The sequence below is a fragment of the Bufo gargarizans genome, chromosome 8, assembly GCF_014858855.1.
Source record: "Bufo gargarizans isolate SCDJY-AF-19 chromosome 8, ASM1485885v1, whole genome shotgun sequence".
Lineage (NCBI taxonomy): Eukaryota > Metazoa > Chordata > Amphibia > Anura > Bufonidae > Bufo > Bufo gargarizans.
The window spans coordinates 191,867,321-191,885,012 of NC_058087.1; the positions used below are offsets into that span (position 1 = coordinate 191,867,321).

At 43.6% G+C, this 17,692-nt stretch overlaps 1 protein-coding gene and 1 long non-coding RNA gene across 3 annotated transcripts; both read right to left on the reverse strand.

The window, feature by feature from the left end:
• Positions 1 to 2,245: 2,245 nt before the first annotated feature.
• On the reverse strand, positions 2,246 to 7,098 carry LOC122945083 (arylamine N-acetyltransferase, pineal gland isozyme NAT-10-like). 2 transcript variants are annotated; one of them, XM_044303939.1, is made up of 3 exons: positions 6,999 to 7,098; positions 4,404 to 4,445; positions 2,246 to 3,389 (listed from the first exon to the last, which is right to left on the reverse strand). In XM_044303939.1, exons 2-3 carry the CDS (start codon positions 4,428 to 4,430, stop codon positions 2,571 to 2,573), a joined length of 846 nt encoding a protein of 281 aa, XP_044159874.1. In that variant the 5' UTR covers positions 4,431 to 4,445; positions 6,999 to 7,098; the 3' UTR covers positions 2,246 to 2,570. The 2 variants fall into 2 exon arrangements, with proteins under 2 accessions (XP_044159874.1, XP_044159875.1); XM_044303940.1 differs by lacking the exons at positions 4,404 to 4,445; positions 6,999 to 7,098 and adding an exon at positions 3,622 to 3,817.
• A 4,544-nt stretch (positions 7,099 to 11,642) lies between these two features.
• On the reverse strand, positions 11,643 to 14,638 carry LOC122945870. Its single transcript, XR_006391160.1, has 3 exons — positions 13,668 to 14,638; positions 13,403 to 13,448; positions 11,643 to 12,163 (listed from the first exon to the last, which is right to left on the reverse strand). It is a non-coding gene; the product is annotated as an uncharacterized LOC122945870 (long non-coding RNA).
• Positions 14,639 to 17,692: the final 3,054 nt, after the last annotated feature.

Sequence of the window (17,692 nt, forward strand, 5' to 3'; positions counted from 1 at the left end):
ATTTTCCCTTATAACATGGATATAAGGGAAAATAATAGCATTCTGAATACAGAATGCATAGTACAATAGCGCTGGAGGGGTTAAAAAGATAAAAAATTAATTTAACTCACCTTAGTCCACTTGATTGCGCAGCCGGCTTCTCTTCTGTCTCCTTCTTTGCTGTGTGCAGAAAAAGGGTCTCTCCGGTCATCACATGGTCCGTCACATGATCTTTTACCATGGTGATGGGTCATGTGATGACCGGAGTGACGTCACCACAGGTCCTTTTCCCGCACACAGCAAAGAAGAAGACAGAAGAGATGCCGGCTGCGCGAGCAAGTGGATTAAGGTGAGTTATATTATTATTATTTTTTTAACCCCTCCAGCGCTATTGTACTATGCATTCTGTATTCAGAATGCTATTATTTTCTCTTATAACCATGTTATCAGGGAAAATAATAATGATCGGGTCCCCGTCCCGATCGTCCCCTAACAACCGCGCGTGAAAATCGCACCGCATCCGCACTTGCTTGCGGATGCTTGCGATTTTCACGCAACCCCATTCATTTCTATGGGGCCTGCGTTAGGTGAAAAATGAACAAAGAGGAGCACAAGTGATGCGTGAAAATCACCGCTCGTGTGCACAACCCCATAGAAATGAATGGGTCCGGATTCATTGCGGGTGCAATGCGTTCAACTCATGCATTGCACCCACACGGAATACTTGCCCGTGTGAAAGGGGCCTAAACCCACTGAACTAAATGATAAATTGGTCTGCAGAAATCCTGGGGTGAAGGCAGCTCCATGGACCGTGTGGATTTGACATTGGAGTTGTTTGTGGAGTAAAAACTAAAAACAAAAAAACACAGCAATAAACTTCATAAAGGTAAATGGTAATGTAGATCCCTGCAGTTACCACTGGGGGGAGCTATTGGACACACGGCTACATATTGCATTCTGTAATAAAGCAGAGAATAGAGATTTCTTCATATGTTTGCACCGCGCGGAGTTGCTGATTTGCTTGGTGACCGATGCTCCTTACACGCCACAGACAGCACAGGGACGATAGATCTACAATGTGAGGACTTTACCAAACAGCTCCTCCGATCTCAACTACCCGTACGCTGGGGGTTGTTGAGATATGGCGGCTAACTCCAGTCACACTGATATTTTTACGCTTTTTTATGTGAAGATTTAGTTTTGGGTTGAAAGTCTTAGAAATGGAAAGAGAAGTGAACTATTTGCATAAAGACAGACTGTGACATGATACAAAGCTAATTTTTTTGTAAAATTCGGACAAGCAGCCAAATCGAATTTTCCAATACTTCGCTCATCTCTAGTAAATGTCTTTGTCATCATCTTTTTATTTTTCCACAAAATTTGCCAGGCTTTTCTTTACTCTCTGCAAAATAATTTTAATTTTCTAAAAAAAAGCAGTTTATGCCTTTTATTTTTATTTTTTTACAAACCAGGGATGAAACAGCTCTCTCCCCCTCTGACAGCGGGAAGTCTCAGCACAAACTAGAACTGCAGATTAAGACTACTTTCACACTAGCGGCAAGGAACTCTGGCAGGCTGTTCCGGCGGGTGAACAGCCTGTCGGATCCGTGCTGCCGCTAGCGCACGCATGCCCCCGGACTACCGCTCCGTCCCCTTTGACTATAATGAGGCGGGGCAGAGTTCCGGCGGTAGTTTTATTGCGGCCGCCTCTCGGCATGCGCTGCCGTCTTTCACGGGATTCCGCGCCTATTATAGTCAATGATGACGGAGCAGAAGTCCTCGCGCACGCGTGCACTAGCGGCAGCACAGATCCGACAGGCTGTTCGCCTGCCAGCACAGCCTGCCGTAGTTCCTTGCCGCTCTTGTGAAAGTAGCCTAAGGCTACTTTCACACTAGCATTATTGGAATCCGGCAGGCAGTTCCGTTGCCTGAACTGCCTGCCGGAATCGGCAAACTGAATACAAACAGATTTTTTTTTTAGATCCGTTAGACGGATCCGGTGACATACCGGATCCTTCTCATCCGGTATTTACATTTTTTTCAAAGATCAAAAGCCAAAACAGCTCCTCCTATGTCCCGACGCATGCGCAGACCGGAAAACCGGTATCGGATCTGGCATTAATACATATCAATAGAAATGAATGTCGGATCCGGCAAGTGCGGCATTGTTCCGGTATTTTGCCCTGAAAAAAAAAATGCAGCAAGCTGCAGTATTTTGTCCGGTCAAATATCGTAAAAGGGACGGAACAGAAGACATCCTGATGCATACTGAACGGATTGCTTTCCATTCAGAATACATTAGGACAAAACGGATGAGTTTTTTCCGGTATTGAGATTATTTACCGGATTTCAATACCGGAAAAGAATAACGCTAGTGTGAAAGTACCCTCACAAATGCATTAGGTCTTGGTTGCTTGGTGAGGATGATTGTCTATGATAAACATACTTTGGACAGCTTCAGACATCACTGTGATGACAGAGATAATCGTAGTTTGGTGGATTTAAACTAACCAGAAGTTGCATCCCCCATATGTAACACATATGTATAATGATGGATAGATGTTACTGGGTTGACGGTTATTGGTAAATGCTTAGTCATCTTTTGGTATCAATTTCCCACTCAGCACAATCCCAAATTTATCTCTCAGTACACCTGGAATCTCCTCTTCATTGAGTTTTTGAGTGGTCTTCACACTTCCACCTCCTTTGGTGTATTCGGTGCTGATCAGCCGGTGCCCCATGTACGTCAGTCTTCCGTGGGGGAGCTGTAGGGTGCAGAAGGATTTACGGACAAAAAAAGAGCTAGGTTCAGTTTGAAGATATTCACACATATCTCGGAAATCCTCATATGTTCTCTCCTCGAGGGTGAACTTGTATAGACTCCTCCAGTCTTCCTCTTCCTTCCTCTCCATGTACCACTCATCTCCTTCTACTCGTAATCGATACACACCGCTGTCCTGCTCCTCTTCCCATCCGGCCTCCAACGGAAATGGCTCTATGATCCCTTCACCAAAACCAACATCACAAAGCCATCGCCTTCCCTCAAGTTCCACTATTAACAACATGTGTGAAAGTGGAGGTGTATAAAGACCGGTGACTTCATCCCTCACTTTGGCCGATATGACCTGTGGCTGGTACCCCAATTGTTGCAAGACCCAAAAATGAAGACCATTGTTCTCAAAACAGAAGCCTCCACGTTTTCTCAGGACAATCTTCTCATATATCCAGCAAATGTCTAGATGGATTTTTTCCCCACTGTGCATACTAAGGCTTTCAAAAGGGATAGAGAGCAAGTGGTGGCGATGTAAAGCTCGTAACCCAGAAAGGGATGGTTGCATTGAAGGTGCCATGAATTCTGGAAGGCCAACCCTCTGGAGATAGATGTTCAGATCTGGCTTGGAAGAGTAGTCCTACAAGAGAAATATAATTGATTAGTAAAATGTCTTCCATAACCTTCAATGAACCCAAATATCAAAGGACATTCTAGAAAATGCTGCGCCCCTGAATTGCTGTCCATGAATATATTGAACATAGCTACCAATGGCTCATAAAGCCGGTCAGCAATGACAGGACATGCTGGTAAGTCTAAAGTACAAGTATGTAATGGATTTTTAGTAACAGGTAACAAATTCTGAACCTTACTGATTGAAGTTGATTTGGGATCGCAATATTTTCATCCTTCGGTATCAGTTTTCCATTCAGAAAAATTCCAAATTTATCATTGAGTAAACTTGGGATCTCTTCCTCAGTTCTTGAGTGGTCTTCACACTTCCACCTCCCTTGGTGTACTGGGTGCTTATCAGACGGTGCCCCATGTACGTCAGCCTTGCATGTGGGAGCTAAAGGGAACAGAAGGACTTTCGAACAAATACAGAACTGGGCGAAGTCTGGTGATATTCACACATCTCCGGGAAATCTTCAAATTTCTTCTCCTCGAGGGTGAACTTGAATAGACTCCTCCAGATTTCTTCCTCCTTCCTCTCCATAAACCACTCATCTCCTTCTACCCGTAATCGATACACACCGCTGTCCTGCTCCTCTTCCCATCCGTCCTCTAGTGGAAATGGCTCAACAATCCCTTCACCATAATCACAAAGCCATCTCCTTCCTTCCAGTTCTACCATCAATATCATATGGTCAAATGGTGGACCATAAATGCCAATGAATATGTTCCTCACGTTAGCTGACAGCACCTGTGTTTTGTAGCCCAGTTGTTGCAGCACCCATAAGAACAGTCCATTGTTCTCATAACAGAAACCACCTCGTCTCCTAACAACTATTTTATTATATATCCATGGAATATCCAAAATAATTTTTTCCCCGCTATGTATGCTGAGACTTTCTGTGGGCACAGAGTGTACATGGTGGCAGTGTAATTCACGTAATGCAGAGAGGGAAGGAGGTGCAGTATCTGTCAAACTCACCCTCTGTAGATAGGCCTTCATGTCCATTGCCTCGCAGGTAACCTGTAAGACAATATATTCCAAGATTTATTACAATTTGATGACAATAAATATAATGATGTTAAAGAAAACCTGTCACCGTTAAACGCAGTGCAATCTGCGAAACCATGTTATGGAGCAGCAGAAGTTATAGTGATGTATAGGTTTATGGGAAAAGATTCAGTAAAGTATGTCATTTATAAATTTAAACCTCTGCTTTTTCAGAATTTAAGACCACCCCCATACACACAACTATCCGTGACTGACAGCTCTGTATACACACTTACACAGAGAATGCTGTCAATCACTGATAACATCTCCCTGTGTACAACTATCAGTGAATCACAACTAGCTCTGTTTACACACTTGCACAGAGAATGATATCAATCATTGATAACACCTCCCCATGTACAACTATCACTGACTGACAGCTATCCATATATACACACTTACACAGAGAATTCTATCAGTCACTGATAACACCTCCCCGTATACTACTATCTCTGTATACACAGTTACACTGAGAATGATATCAATCACTGATAATACCTCCTGTGACTGACAGCTCTGTATACACACTTACACAGAGAATGCTATCAATCACTGATAACACCTCACCATGTACAGCTATCAGTAACTGACAGCTATATCTGTGTGCACAGTTACACAGAGAATGCTATTAATCATTGATAACATCTCCATGTGTACTATCAGTGACTGACAGCTATCTCTGTATACACACTTACACAGGGAATGCTATCAATCACTGATAACACCTCCCCGTGTACAAATATCAGTGACTGGCAACTACATCTGTATACACACTTACACAGACAATGCTATCATCACTGATAACAACTCCCCATGTACTACTATCAGTGACTGACAGGTATCTTTGTATATACACTTACACAGAGAATGCTATCATCATTGATAACACCTCCCCATGTACAACTAGAAGAATATAACTGCTATAATACTACAACTATGTATAACAATATAACTACTATAATACTGCTCCTATGTACAAGAATATAACTACTATAATACTGCTCCTGTGTACAAGAATATAACTACTATAATACTGCTCTTATGTACAAGAATATAACTACTATAATACTTCTCCTATGTACAGGACTATAATAGTGCCCCTATGTACAAGAATATAACTACTATAATACTGCCTCCTATGTACAAGAATATAACTACTATAATACTGCCTCCTATGTACAAGAATATAACTACTATAATACTGCTTCTATGCACATAAATATGACTGCTGTAATACTGCTCCTATGTACAAGAATATGACTGCTGTAATACTACTCCTATGTACAAGAATATAACTACTATAATACTGCTCCTATGTACAGGAATATAACTACTATAATACTGCTCCTATGTACAAGAATATAACTACTATAATACTGCCTCCTATGTACAAGAATATAACTACTATAATACTGCTCCTATGTACAAGAATATAACTACTATAATACTGCTCCTATGTACAAGAAAATAACTACTATAATACTGCTCCTATGTACAAGAATATAACTGCTATAATACTGCTCCTATGTACAAGAATATAACTTTTATAATACTGCTCCTATGTACAGGAATATAACTACTATAATACTGCTCCTATGTACAAGAATATAACTACTATAATACTGCTCCTATGTGCAAGAATATAACTACTATAATACTGCTCCTATGTACAAGAATATAACTACTATAATACTGCTCCTATGTACAAGAATATAACTACTATAATACTGCTCCTATGTACAAGAATATAACTACTATAATACTGCCTCCTATGTACAAGAATATAACTACTATAATACTGCTCCTATGTACAAGAATATAACTGCTATAATACTGCTCCTATGTACAAGAATATAACTACTATAATACTGCTCCTATATACAAGAATATAATTGCTATAATACTGCCTCCTATGTACAAGAATATAACTACTATAATACTGCCTCCTATGTACAAGAATATAACTACTATAATACTGCTCCTATGTACAAGAATATAACTACTATAATACTGCTCCTATGTACAAGAATATAACTACTATAATACTGCCTCCTATGTACAAGAATATAACTACTATAATACTGCTCCTATGTACAAGAATATAACTACTATAATACTGCCTCCTGTGTACAAGAATATAATTACTATAATACTGCTCCTATGTACAAGAATATAACTACTATAATACTGCTCCTGTGTACAAGAATATAACTACTATAATACTGCCTCCTATGTACAGGAATATAACTACTATAATACTGCTCCTATGTACAAGAATATAACTACTATAATACTGCTCCTATGTACAGGAATATAATCACTATAATACAACTTTCATATCTTCTTTGTATTATATTTCGCCCTTGAGTTGCTGACATTTATGGTCTGCTCTGTGATGTGCGGTGTGCGGCTCAGCTCTGCTGCATTCAGTCTTACATGTACTATACGGCATAGCAGAGTTAATATAGTTGGTCTCGGCTGCAGGCGATAACACGGAATGGTCTCGCTGTGTTTCAGATCACCCACCTTTAAACTTCTTCAGGACTTGAGAGTGCGGAGTGCTTGTGTGACATGGTGTGAGTTGCAGATAACTTCCTAGGGCTAGCTGACGTCACGGAGGGTGGCCACTGTCAACCTATGTCACTTAAAGGGGAAGTGCACATAAATACCATATTGTGACAGATCACTGTTACTGGCATTTGTGAAATCTATAATCTCACGTCACCACTGAAACGGGGGAAGGGGGGGGCACTGATGTATCTGTCATGGTTATTAAGAACACTGCTGTTTCTCTTATTGCGGTAGTAATGTGGCTGGTTATGTGGGAGGTTTATGTCTTTCTGTGTTATGGGGGCACTGTTGTATTGTTTGGTTCTGTTTAGGGGCAGTAATGTGTCGGGTTGTTATATGGGCACCATGATACATTTTTTATCAGTTCATTATTTTCTGTAATGTGCTGATAAACATTAGACTTTCATATATTTTAGATTCATTACACACAACTGAAGTAGTTCAAGCCTTTTATTGTTTTAATATTGATGATTTTGGCCACAGCTCATGAAAACCCAAAATTCCTATCTAAAAAAATTAGCATATTTCATCCGACCAATAAAAGAAAAGTGTTTTTAATACAAAAAAAGTCAACCTTCAAATAATTATGTTCAGTTCTGCCCTCAATACTTGGTCGGGAATCCTTCTGCAGAAATGACGGCTTCACTGCGGCGTGGCATGGAGGCAATCAGCCTGTGGCACTGCTGAGGTGTTATGGAGGCCCAGGATGCTTCGATAGCGGCCTTAAGCTCATCCAGAGTGTTGGGTCTTGCGTCTCTCAACTTTCTCTTCCCAATATCCCACAGATTCTCTATGGGGTTCAGGTCAGGAGAGTTGGCAGGCCAATTGAGCACAGTAATACCATGGTCAGTAAACCATTTACCAGTGGTTTTGGCACTGTGAGCAGGTGCCAGGTCGTGCTGAAAAATGAAATCTTCATCTCCATAAAGCTTTTCAGCAGATGGAAGCATGAAGTGCTCCAAAATCTCCTGATAGCGGCTGCATTGACCCTGCCCTTGATAAAACACAGTGGACCAACACCAGCAGCTGACATGGCACCCCAGACCATCACTGACTGTGGGGACTGGACACTGGACTTCAGGCATTTTGGCATTTCCCTCTCCCCAGTCTTCCTCCAGACTCTGGCACCTTGATTTCCGAATTACATGCAAAATTTGCTTTCATCCGAAAAAAGTACTTTGGACCACTGAGCAACAGTCCAGTGCTGCTTCTCTGTAGCCCAGGTCAGGCGCTTCTGCCGCTGTTTCTGGGGAATGCGGCACCTGTAGCCCATTTCCTGCACACGCCTGTACACGGGGGCTCTGGATGTTTCTACTCCAGACTCAGTCCACTGCTTCCGCAGGTCCCCCAAGGGCTGGAATCGGTCCTTCTCCACAATCTTCCTCAGGGTCCGGTCACCTCTTCTCGTTGTGCAGCGTTTTATGCCACACTTTTTCCTTCCCACCGACTTCCCACTGAGGTGCCTTGATACAGCTCTCTGGGAACAGCCTATTCCTTCAGACATGTCTTTCTGTGTCTTACCCTCTTGCTTGAGGGTGTCAATGATGGCCTTCTGGACAGCAGTCAGGTCGGCAGTCTTACCCATGATTGCGGTTTGGAGTAATGAACCAGGCTGGGAGTTTTTAAAAGCCTCAGGAATCTTTTGCAGGTGTTTAGAGTTAATTAGTTGATTCAGATGATTAGGTTAATAGCTCGTTTAGAGAACCTTTTCATGATATGCTAATTTTTAGAGATAGGAATTTTGGGTTTTCATGGGCTGTAGCCAAAATCATCAATATTAAAACAATAAAAGGCTTGAACTACTTCAGTTGGTGTGTAATGAATCTAAAATATATGAAAGTCTAATGTTTATCAGTACATTACAGAAAATAATGAACTTTATCACAATAAGCTAATTTTTTTAGAAGGACCTGTATTGGTTTAGAAAATATAATTGGATTGAAAAGTGGCTTCACGATCGTATCAAAAGAGTTGTGATCAGTGATTCCTATTCTGAATGGTCCCCGGTTATAAGCGGTGTACCCCAAGGTTCTGTGCTGGGTCTGCTATTATTTAACTTATACATTAATAACATAAAGGATGAGAGTAGTAGTAGTGCTGTTTCCATTTTTGCAGATGACGCCAAGCTTTGTAGTACGGTCCGGTCTATGGAAGAGGTTAATACGTTACAAGCTGACTTGGACAAACTTACTGTTTGGGCATAAAATTGGCAAATGAGGTTCAATATAGATAAATGTAAAGTTCTGCACCTGGGGGTTACTAATCTGCATGCAGCATATGTCATTGAGGAGTAACACTGGGAGAGTCACTGGTTGAGAAGGATCTGGGTGTATTAGTAGATCATAGACTAAAAACCTGCACAATGCCAGTCAGCTGCCTCTAAGGCCAACAGAATTTTGTCTTCTATTAAAAGAGGTCTGGAGTCGCGGGACAGGGATGTAATATTGCCACTATACAAAGCATTGGTGCAGCCTCACCTGTAACACGTGGTTCACTTCCGGGCAGCAGTTCATAAAAAGGATGCCCTGGAGCTGGAAATAGTAAAAAGGAGAGCGACTAGACTGAAAAAGAGCCTGGAAGATGATTAACCTGTACAAATATATAAACGGACCATACAAAAAATATTGAGGGAAGCTATTTTGTGTTAAACCCCCTTAAAAACAAGGGGTCACTCCCTACGTCTGGAGTAAAAAAGATTCAGTCATAAGAGGCGAGAAGCATTCTTTACAGTAAGGGCGGCGAATCTATGGAGGAGCCGCAGGAGTCGGTCACAGCAAATACAGGAGATGCTTCAGGGAAGGTTTAGGCTTCTGACAATGTATAGAAATCCTCTTCTACTCACCCTGTCCCTTTGGCCCAACGCCTTCTTAAAAGGAAGATGGACATTGATCCAGGGATTTGTTTCATGGATCAATATAGCAGGATAACAGGCTGGACCTGATGGACTTTTGTCTTTATCCAACCTTAACAACTATGTAACTGTGTATATACTGAACGATCCTGCACGACCTCGCCGCTATCTTACGCCCACACTAGTAATCTGCCCCCAAAAAAATAATTATTGTGCTAGTCAATAATAAATTTGACACAACCATCATTAGTTCGCTTCGTCCTTTATTTATTTTTTGCGTCACATAAGAACAAGATAAACATGTTGTAGTGATGTCATTGGCGACTGGTATATATAGTGTAACATTCACAGACGGGCCGCTACGCCGGTTAGAAAAACACTCACAAAAAAAACTAAAAGTAATTAGGCCTGATGAGTGCGCCACCGGAGCCGCGTCCACCTCGCCCGACGCTCCACACAGAAGACAGAAGAAAATAAGAAGGCAAGGTCCAGAGCTCTGTCTTCCAAACTGACATTTATTAAAAATGTTATCAAATCGCCATGTAGAACATGTTTCGGAGGAAGTCTGCCCCCTTCATCAGATACCTTCAGATAACTGCCTCCGAAACGTGTTATACATGGGGATTTTTTTATAAATGTCAGTTTGGAAGACAGAGCTCTGGACCTTGCCTTCTTTTTTCTTTGGATTGATATAACATGTAGGTGCAGTGATGTCATAGGCGACTGGTGTAAATTACTGCAGTGATGTCATAGGTGACTGGTATATCTTGACTGGATGGTACAGTGATGTCATAGATGAATGGTATAAGTTGATGGTACAGTGATGTCATAGGTGACTGATACTTTAGTGCAGTGATGTCATAGGTGACTGGTATACTCTGATGGTGCAGTGATGTCATGTGACTGGTATACTCTGATGGTGCAGTGATATCCTAGGTGATGGGTATACTCTGATGGTGCAGTGATGTCATGTGACTGGTATACTCTGATGGTGCAGTGATGTCATGTGACTGGTATACTCTGATGGTGCTGTGATGTCATAGGTGACTGGTATACTCTGATGGTGCAGTGATGTCATGTGACTGGTATACTCTGATGGTGCAGTGATGTCATGTGACTGGTATACTCTGATGGTGCAGTGATGTCATAGGTGACTGGTATACTCTGATGGTGCAGTGATGTCATAGGTGACTGGTATACTCTGATGGTGCAGTGATGTCATAGGTAACTGGTATACTCTGATGGTGCAGTGATGTCATAGGTGACTGGTATACTCTGATGGTGCAGTGATGTCATGTGACGGGTATACTCTGATGGTGCAGTGATGTCATGTGACTGGTATACTCTGATGGTGCAGTGATGTCATAGGTGACTGGTATACTCTGATGGTGCAGTGATGTCATAGGTGACTGGTATACTCTGATGGTGCAGTGATGTCATAGGTGACTGGTATACTCTGATGGTGCAGTGATGTCATAGGTGACTGGTATACTCTGATGGTGCAGTGATGTCATAGGTGACTGGTATACTCTGATGGTGCAGTGATGTCATAGGTGACTGGTATACTCTGATGGTGCAGTGATGTCATAGGTGACTGGTATACTCTGATGGTGCAGTGATGTCATAGGTGACTGGTATACTCTGATGGTGCAGTGATGTCATAGGTGACTGGTATACTCTGATGGTGCAGTGATGTCATAGGTGGCTGGTATACTCTGATGGTGCAGTGATGTCATAGGTGACTGGTATACTCTGATGGGGCAGTGATGTCATAGGTGACTGGTATACTCTGATGGTGCAGTGATGTCATAGGTGGCTGAGGTCAGAGGTCAGTGCTGAGTCAGCCTCTTGTCAGATAACTCCCTTAGGCAGCACTTGGTGCAGATTCTGTTAATCTGCAACTTTTTATCTCAGGACTTCGCTCTAATGTTCTCCACACCCGGATTTTCCAATTCTTCTACCAGTATCATCTGGGGACATTGGCACATTAACTGCACCTCATGTACCCGCCAACTGTAATACACATGTCTATAGGCGCAGGCGGCGTGCAGCTCCTGGAGGAGGGGGCAGCGCTGTCACATAGACCACCTCACAGAGGTCCAGGAAGCTGAGATACGGGGAGCTGTTTGTAGGGTTTCCATACTGTAGATCTGCATCAGAAAGGGGACGACGCGGTGATTTGGTCTCCCTGATCTTGCAGGGGCCGGCTCTTGTATCTGTGCTTATTCAGCTGCTGAAGGTCAGAGTTCCGTTGTCGCCTCCGGCGCGGCTGCGGAGACAGGGAATGTAATAGACATTATCAGCTTCGTGCTGTTTATGTTCCTTAGTTTGATTTTATGCTGCGTGAAGTAAAGGGAGCGGAGGCCGCACTGTAAAAATACTCCTATTTTTGAGGAGTATTGCAGCCAAGGCGCAGTGTGACATTAGATGCCAGAGGGCGGTTTTTTTTCAAGTCATAACTTTAGTTTTTGTCAATGTTGCCATATAAGGGCTTGTCTTTTGTGGGGCGTATTGTATTAAACACACAGTTCCGCCATTGCTTTTTGCACTTTAAATTTACAACATTCAGTGTAGCGTAACTAACATGTTACTGTTACTCTAAGGGACGGTACGATTATGGCGATACTATGTTACTACTTTTGCACAATCATAGCTGATCTCATGTTGTCGCACTCCAAGACCCAGCACTTATTCATTTTAACGTTGTTGTAGCAGTTTTTTTGTGGGGCAAGATGTCATTTTTATGCTGGTCCCATGCTCATATGTTCCCGCAGTGCTGAGCAAAATTATGTTTTAATATATGCAAATGAGCCTCTAGGAGCAACGGGGGCGTTACCATTACACCTAGAGGCTCTGCTCTCTGCAACTGCTGCACGCTCTGCACTTGGATTGACAGAGAAGACGTCATCACACCCGGCCCTGTCAATCAAACTGCACCACAGTTGCAGAGAGAGCAGAGCCTCTAGGTGTAATGGTAACGCCCCCGTTGCTCTTAGAGGCTTATTTGCATATATTAAAACATCATTTTTCTCAGCAATGCGGACAACAAAGAACATGGGACCAACACAGATGCCTTCAGCTGCCAAGCGCACATGTAACAGGTCAGCCAGGGTCATAGGAACGACGTGTGCTACCGGACAAAAAACGCAGCATTTTTAAACTGCGTTTTATAAAAAAAAAATAATAATGGATTTCTACCTGGAAACAATCACTAAGCAGGTCAACTGCTGCTGTCGGCTTTACATTCTTTACCAATTACGTGACATACTAGCGTGCATGAATATGCAGGTCCGATCGACTTATTAACACATGAATATCATATGCGTGTACGTTTTTTTTTAACAATAGAACTCTATGGTGAACGGATGCCACTGCACGGCACCCGTGTAACATATACATTTTTTGTATACGTTAAACGGATGGGAAAAACGTTATGTGAACCCAGTCTAAAAGACAATGTGTAACCATGACAACGATGTTACAGATGAGGGTTGGGATCCTGCTTTACCTGAACCAGTAGGAAGCCATTGCTGGATCCTGGTGGACGCCGACTCCTGCATACAAGAGACATAAGAAAACAGGTCTACGACTGTGCAACCAAAACCACTGCAACCCTGACAGCGCGCAAGCGGAACGTTACAAACATGGACATCATATGGCGGGATTTATCAAAACAGGTTGCAGTGTTATTTCTCAATAGGCTTCAGAGCAGAAATCTGATTCCTGGGATCAAGAAATCTGCCCTATAACATATCACATTCATGATCACTTACCTCTCAGGTACCTCTGCCCCACCACGTGCTGGGCCTTGGGGTAACCCAGGTGGGCGTAGAAGTGGGAGACATGGAAGTGGAAATTTTCATAGCAGATCCAGATATAAAGCAGGCAGAGCAGAGAGCTGGATACGGTCAGGAGCTGCGGGAGAGTGCGGCAGGGTTACCCCCATCATACAACATCCACGTGTGAACACAGTATCTGGGGGCAACCCAATGTGGGAGGTAGAGGTGGTCATCCTTCTGCCCCATATACCATAACTGATGCAGAGCTCCTCAGGATAGGCCATTGATATCAGATCGGTGGGGGTCCGACACCCACCCATCAGCTGTTTCAGAGTATCTCTGGTGCAGGACGTCTCTGCCGCAACTAAAAAGCTCCATCCATCGTGCAATGGACGGCGCTGGTTAATGCGGCACTGCTCCAGTGCATAGCTGTGAGGGTGCAGGGTGTCGGAACCTGACAACCAGATGTTTCCTGAAGATAGGCTGTCAAAAACAAAATCCTGGACAACCCCTCTAAACCTAGAAGTGTACTTTCCAGACCAGTCGTCACATAACTCAGTCTGGATCTCACATAGTCCACCATCCAGTGGTTGATATGTTGGTTCTTCTGTGTCCCAAACACCTTGAGCTTCTTAACTTTGCAAGCAAAAGAGTAACAGTGGGACATTCCCCGGTATGACCGATCACTTTATACCGTATAAGTGGAGCAGTCTGCTGCAAAAAAGTAGCTGTCCCACCCGGACCACCCCTGCAAGCCGATGACTGCTACTGGCCACCATCCATCACAAATAAGTCACGAAACATTAAAAGGGGCAGTGCAGGAAGGTGTGTGTGTGGGGGGGGCTCTTCGGAGACTGGATCCCCTTGTGTCATGTGACCATCTCTCTTAAGGAAAGCCGGTCACCACCATAGCCAGTGATTGGCTGCAGCGATGTCAGTCTACAGTAGATGTTAACATCAAGGGAGCCCGAGGAGCATTGCAGGCCTGGAGAAGAAGGAGCAGGGAGCCAGCAGGTAAGCAATCCTCTCTTTACAGGTCTGGCCAAGTTGGGGGGGGTGGATTTGCCAAAAGTCCCCACATTCTTGCACAACCCCTTTACGGGTAATCATCCTTAGGATGCGGAACTGGTTCTCCATGGGAAACATATGCAAATCACAAACATCTCCAAAAGGAAGAGCAAAGCCTAGTCATCCCAGAGCAACGCCTAGTCCTCCCAGCCCTGATTCATTTCCTTCACTGTACCGGTAAGTAGAAATTTCATCAGAGTGAAGACTTGGCAGAAATTGCTTACAGTTGGGGTAGCAGATATGGTGCCCCTAGTAAGACCTGCACCTATCTTCAGAATGGTTTCCACAGCCTCCTATGAACATTCCATAAATGTAAGAAAACCGTGATCCAAATCATCCTTGATGGAGGGGTGCATGATGAGATCATCTGCCCACAATCCGGATGCTCACGGCCAGGCATCGGATTAGCTGGCACCTAGGTCAGCCTTCGGGGATCATGGTCTATACCGATACCGAGTCACCGTGATGACAACGAATTTCTACACCAGAATCCGACTAAAACCATGTAGTGAAATGGAACCGAAAACTGAGCCGGTCACAGATTCTGATTTATCCAAACTCAGAATTTTTGATTCCTGTACAAAATAATAATCTGAAGTTGTACAGTTAACCCCCCATGGCGCGGCTCACCTCCCACCGCTGCCACTTCATGCTCTCCCTCTTCACCGGTCTGGTGGCCATCTCGCACTGTTCTCTCCTTCGCCGCCTCATCGTGTATGACCTCTCAGAGTGAGCACGTGGATTTATAGCCCCTGGTCTTCTATTATGTCGCTGCTATCCCAGTAATACACGACACGACCCGGTGCAGAGATAAGGGGCCTGTGTGCATGTGATTAGCGCCATCAATGAACCGCTGCAGTAGAGGGGGATGGCGGCATCTTAACCCATTCACAGCACCATAATGTGCAATAAACGTAATCCGTGCATTTATGCTCAAAATGGAAAAATATACCGCCGTGATATCGACTGTGACATGAGATTATCCTGTGCTTTTGATATTACAGTTGCAGTCGCCTCTCCCGGGTACTCATTTCCCAATACTAGATGCCCCCAGAATTTAGAGTATTGTATGCAGAATAATACAACTACTAGACGGTTTCTCTGTCCTGCGCCATGTTCGCTGCGGCCCCCTGTTATATCCGTACACCACCGATAAATCAGAGCTGTACGAGAATGATGCGTTTTAGACCGCTTAGATCAGGTTATAGACTGTTTGGCCCCCATTACAATGGTACCTCTCTTGTCTGTGTCCCTCGTCGAGATCGTGAAATACACACTTATGCATATTAGTTTAGGCAAGTGCCCAAGGGCGGTGTTACTGCCGCAAGTGCCCAGGCCCTTAGGTGGTGTGCCAAGAAAACCACACCTCCTTCAGTCATCTGGCCCTGCCCTTCTTTCCTACCATCACGTCCTCCTCTGCCTCCAAGATCTCCCGCGTGCGCTGCTCCGCGGTTGGCCCGCACATGCGCACTGCTCTGCCCATTATGGGCAGAGGAACCATTAGTCATATTGCACTTGCACGGTCTTTGGGTGCTGCTCCGGCGCAAGTGCAATATAACCAGCGATTCCTCTGCCCATAATGGGCAGAGCAGTGTGCATGTGCGGGCCAACCATGGAGCGACGCACGTGCGAGATCTGGGAGGCAGAGGAGGATGTGATAGTAGGAAAGAAGGTCGGATCAGAGGGCTGAAACAGTTGTGGTTTTCCGGGCACATTGCCGAGGGGGCTGGGCACTTGTGGCAGTAATGCCGCCCCTGGGTACTTGCCGAAGCTAATTTGCATAACTTTATAAAGTGTATATTTCACGATCTCGACATAGGACACAGACAAGAGAGGTACCATTGTAATGGGGGCCAAACAGTCTATAACCTGATCTGAGTGGTCTAAAAAACGCTCAGATTAGGCGACACACTCCCTTTGAGACGCAATGATATCCATGACTGTGGGTCCTTATTTAAATAGTCAAACCGCATAACTGATTAATAAAGTATATTACAAAAATAATTTTTGGGCTATTTTGAACAGTTTAAAAGAAAGTTGTAAAAAGGTTTCGTTACTCTATAAGCTACCACCGGCAAGTTCACAGAAGAGGCCAGAACTGTTTAAAGAAATGCTATCCAATCAGGAACTCCTTCCCTAACACGAAAGTCCTGCGTTAGACTGGTCAGCTGACCCACAGTACTGGATCCGCTGTGACACCACTGCCTAGCAACTGCCCCAAACAAACTATAGGAGAAGCTAACACAATGGGAGTAAAACCGCTGGTCGTAGCATATGAGCCCTTTAGAAGCAGCTAACTGATATTGTGCTGAGGGTCTTCTACCTGGGTAATTATCATCATAATATCAAGTAACAATTCACAAATATTGGCTACTGAACTGCGCGGTACCGAGAAACTGCTCTCAAATTATCAATTGCCGACATGTTCGCCTTGTGTAAACAGGATTTGTTAGTCGATATAAGGCGAGATGAGAAAAAGATGTAAATACAAGCAAAGTGATCAAAATAATAATAATATACAACCCGATTACGGTTCTATATACAGTACAGACCAAGAGTTTTCTTTATTTTCATGACTATGAAAATTGTAGGTTCACACTGAAGGCATCAAAACTATGAATTAACACATGTGGAATTATATACATAACAAAAAAGTGTGAAACAACTGAAAATATGTCACATTCTAGGTTCTTCAAAGTAGCCACCTTTTGCTTTGATTACTGCTTTGCACACTCTTGGCATTCTCTTGAGGAGCTTCAAGAGGTAGTCACCTGAAATGGTCTTCCAACAGTCTTGAAGGAGTTCCCAGAGATGCTTAGCACTTGTTGGCCCTTTTGCCTTCACTCTGCGGTCCAGCTCACCCCAAACCATCTCGATTGACCAAACGCACTCAAATCTAACAAGTCAGAAGCAAAAAAACACTTGTTAGATTTGAGTGCGTTTGCCCTACT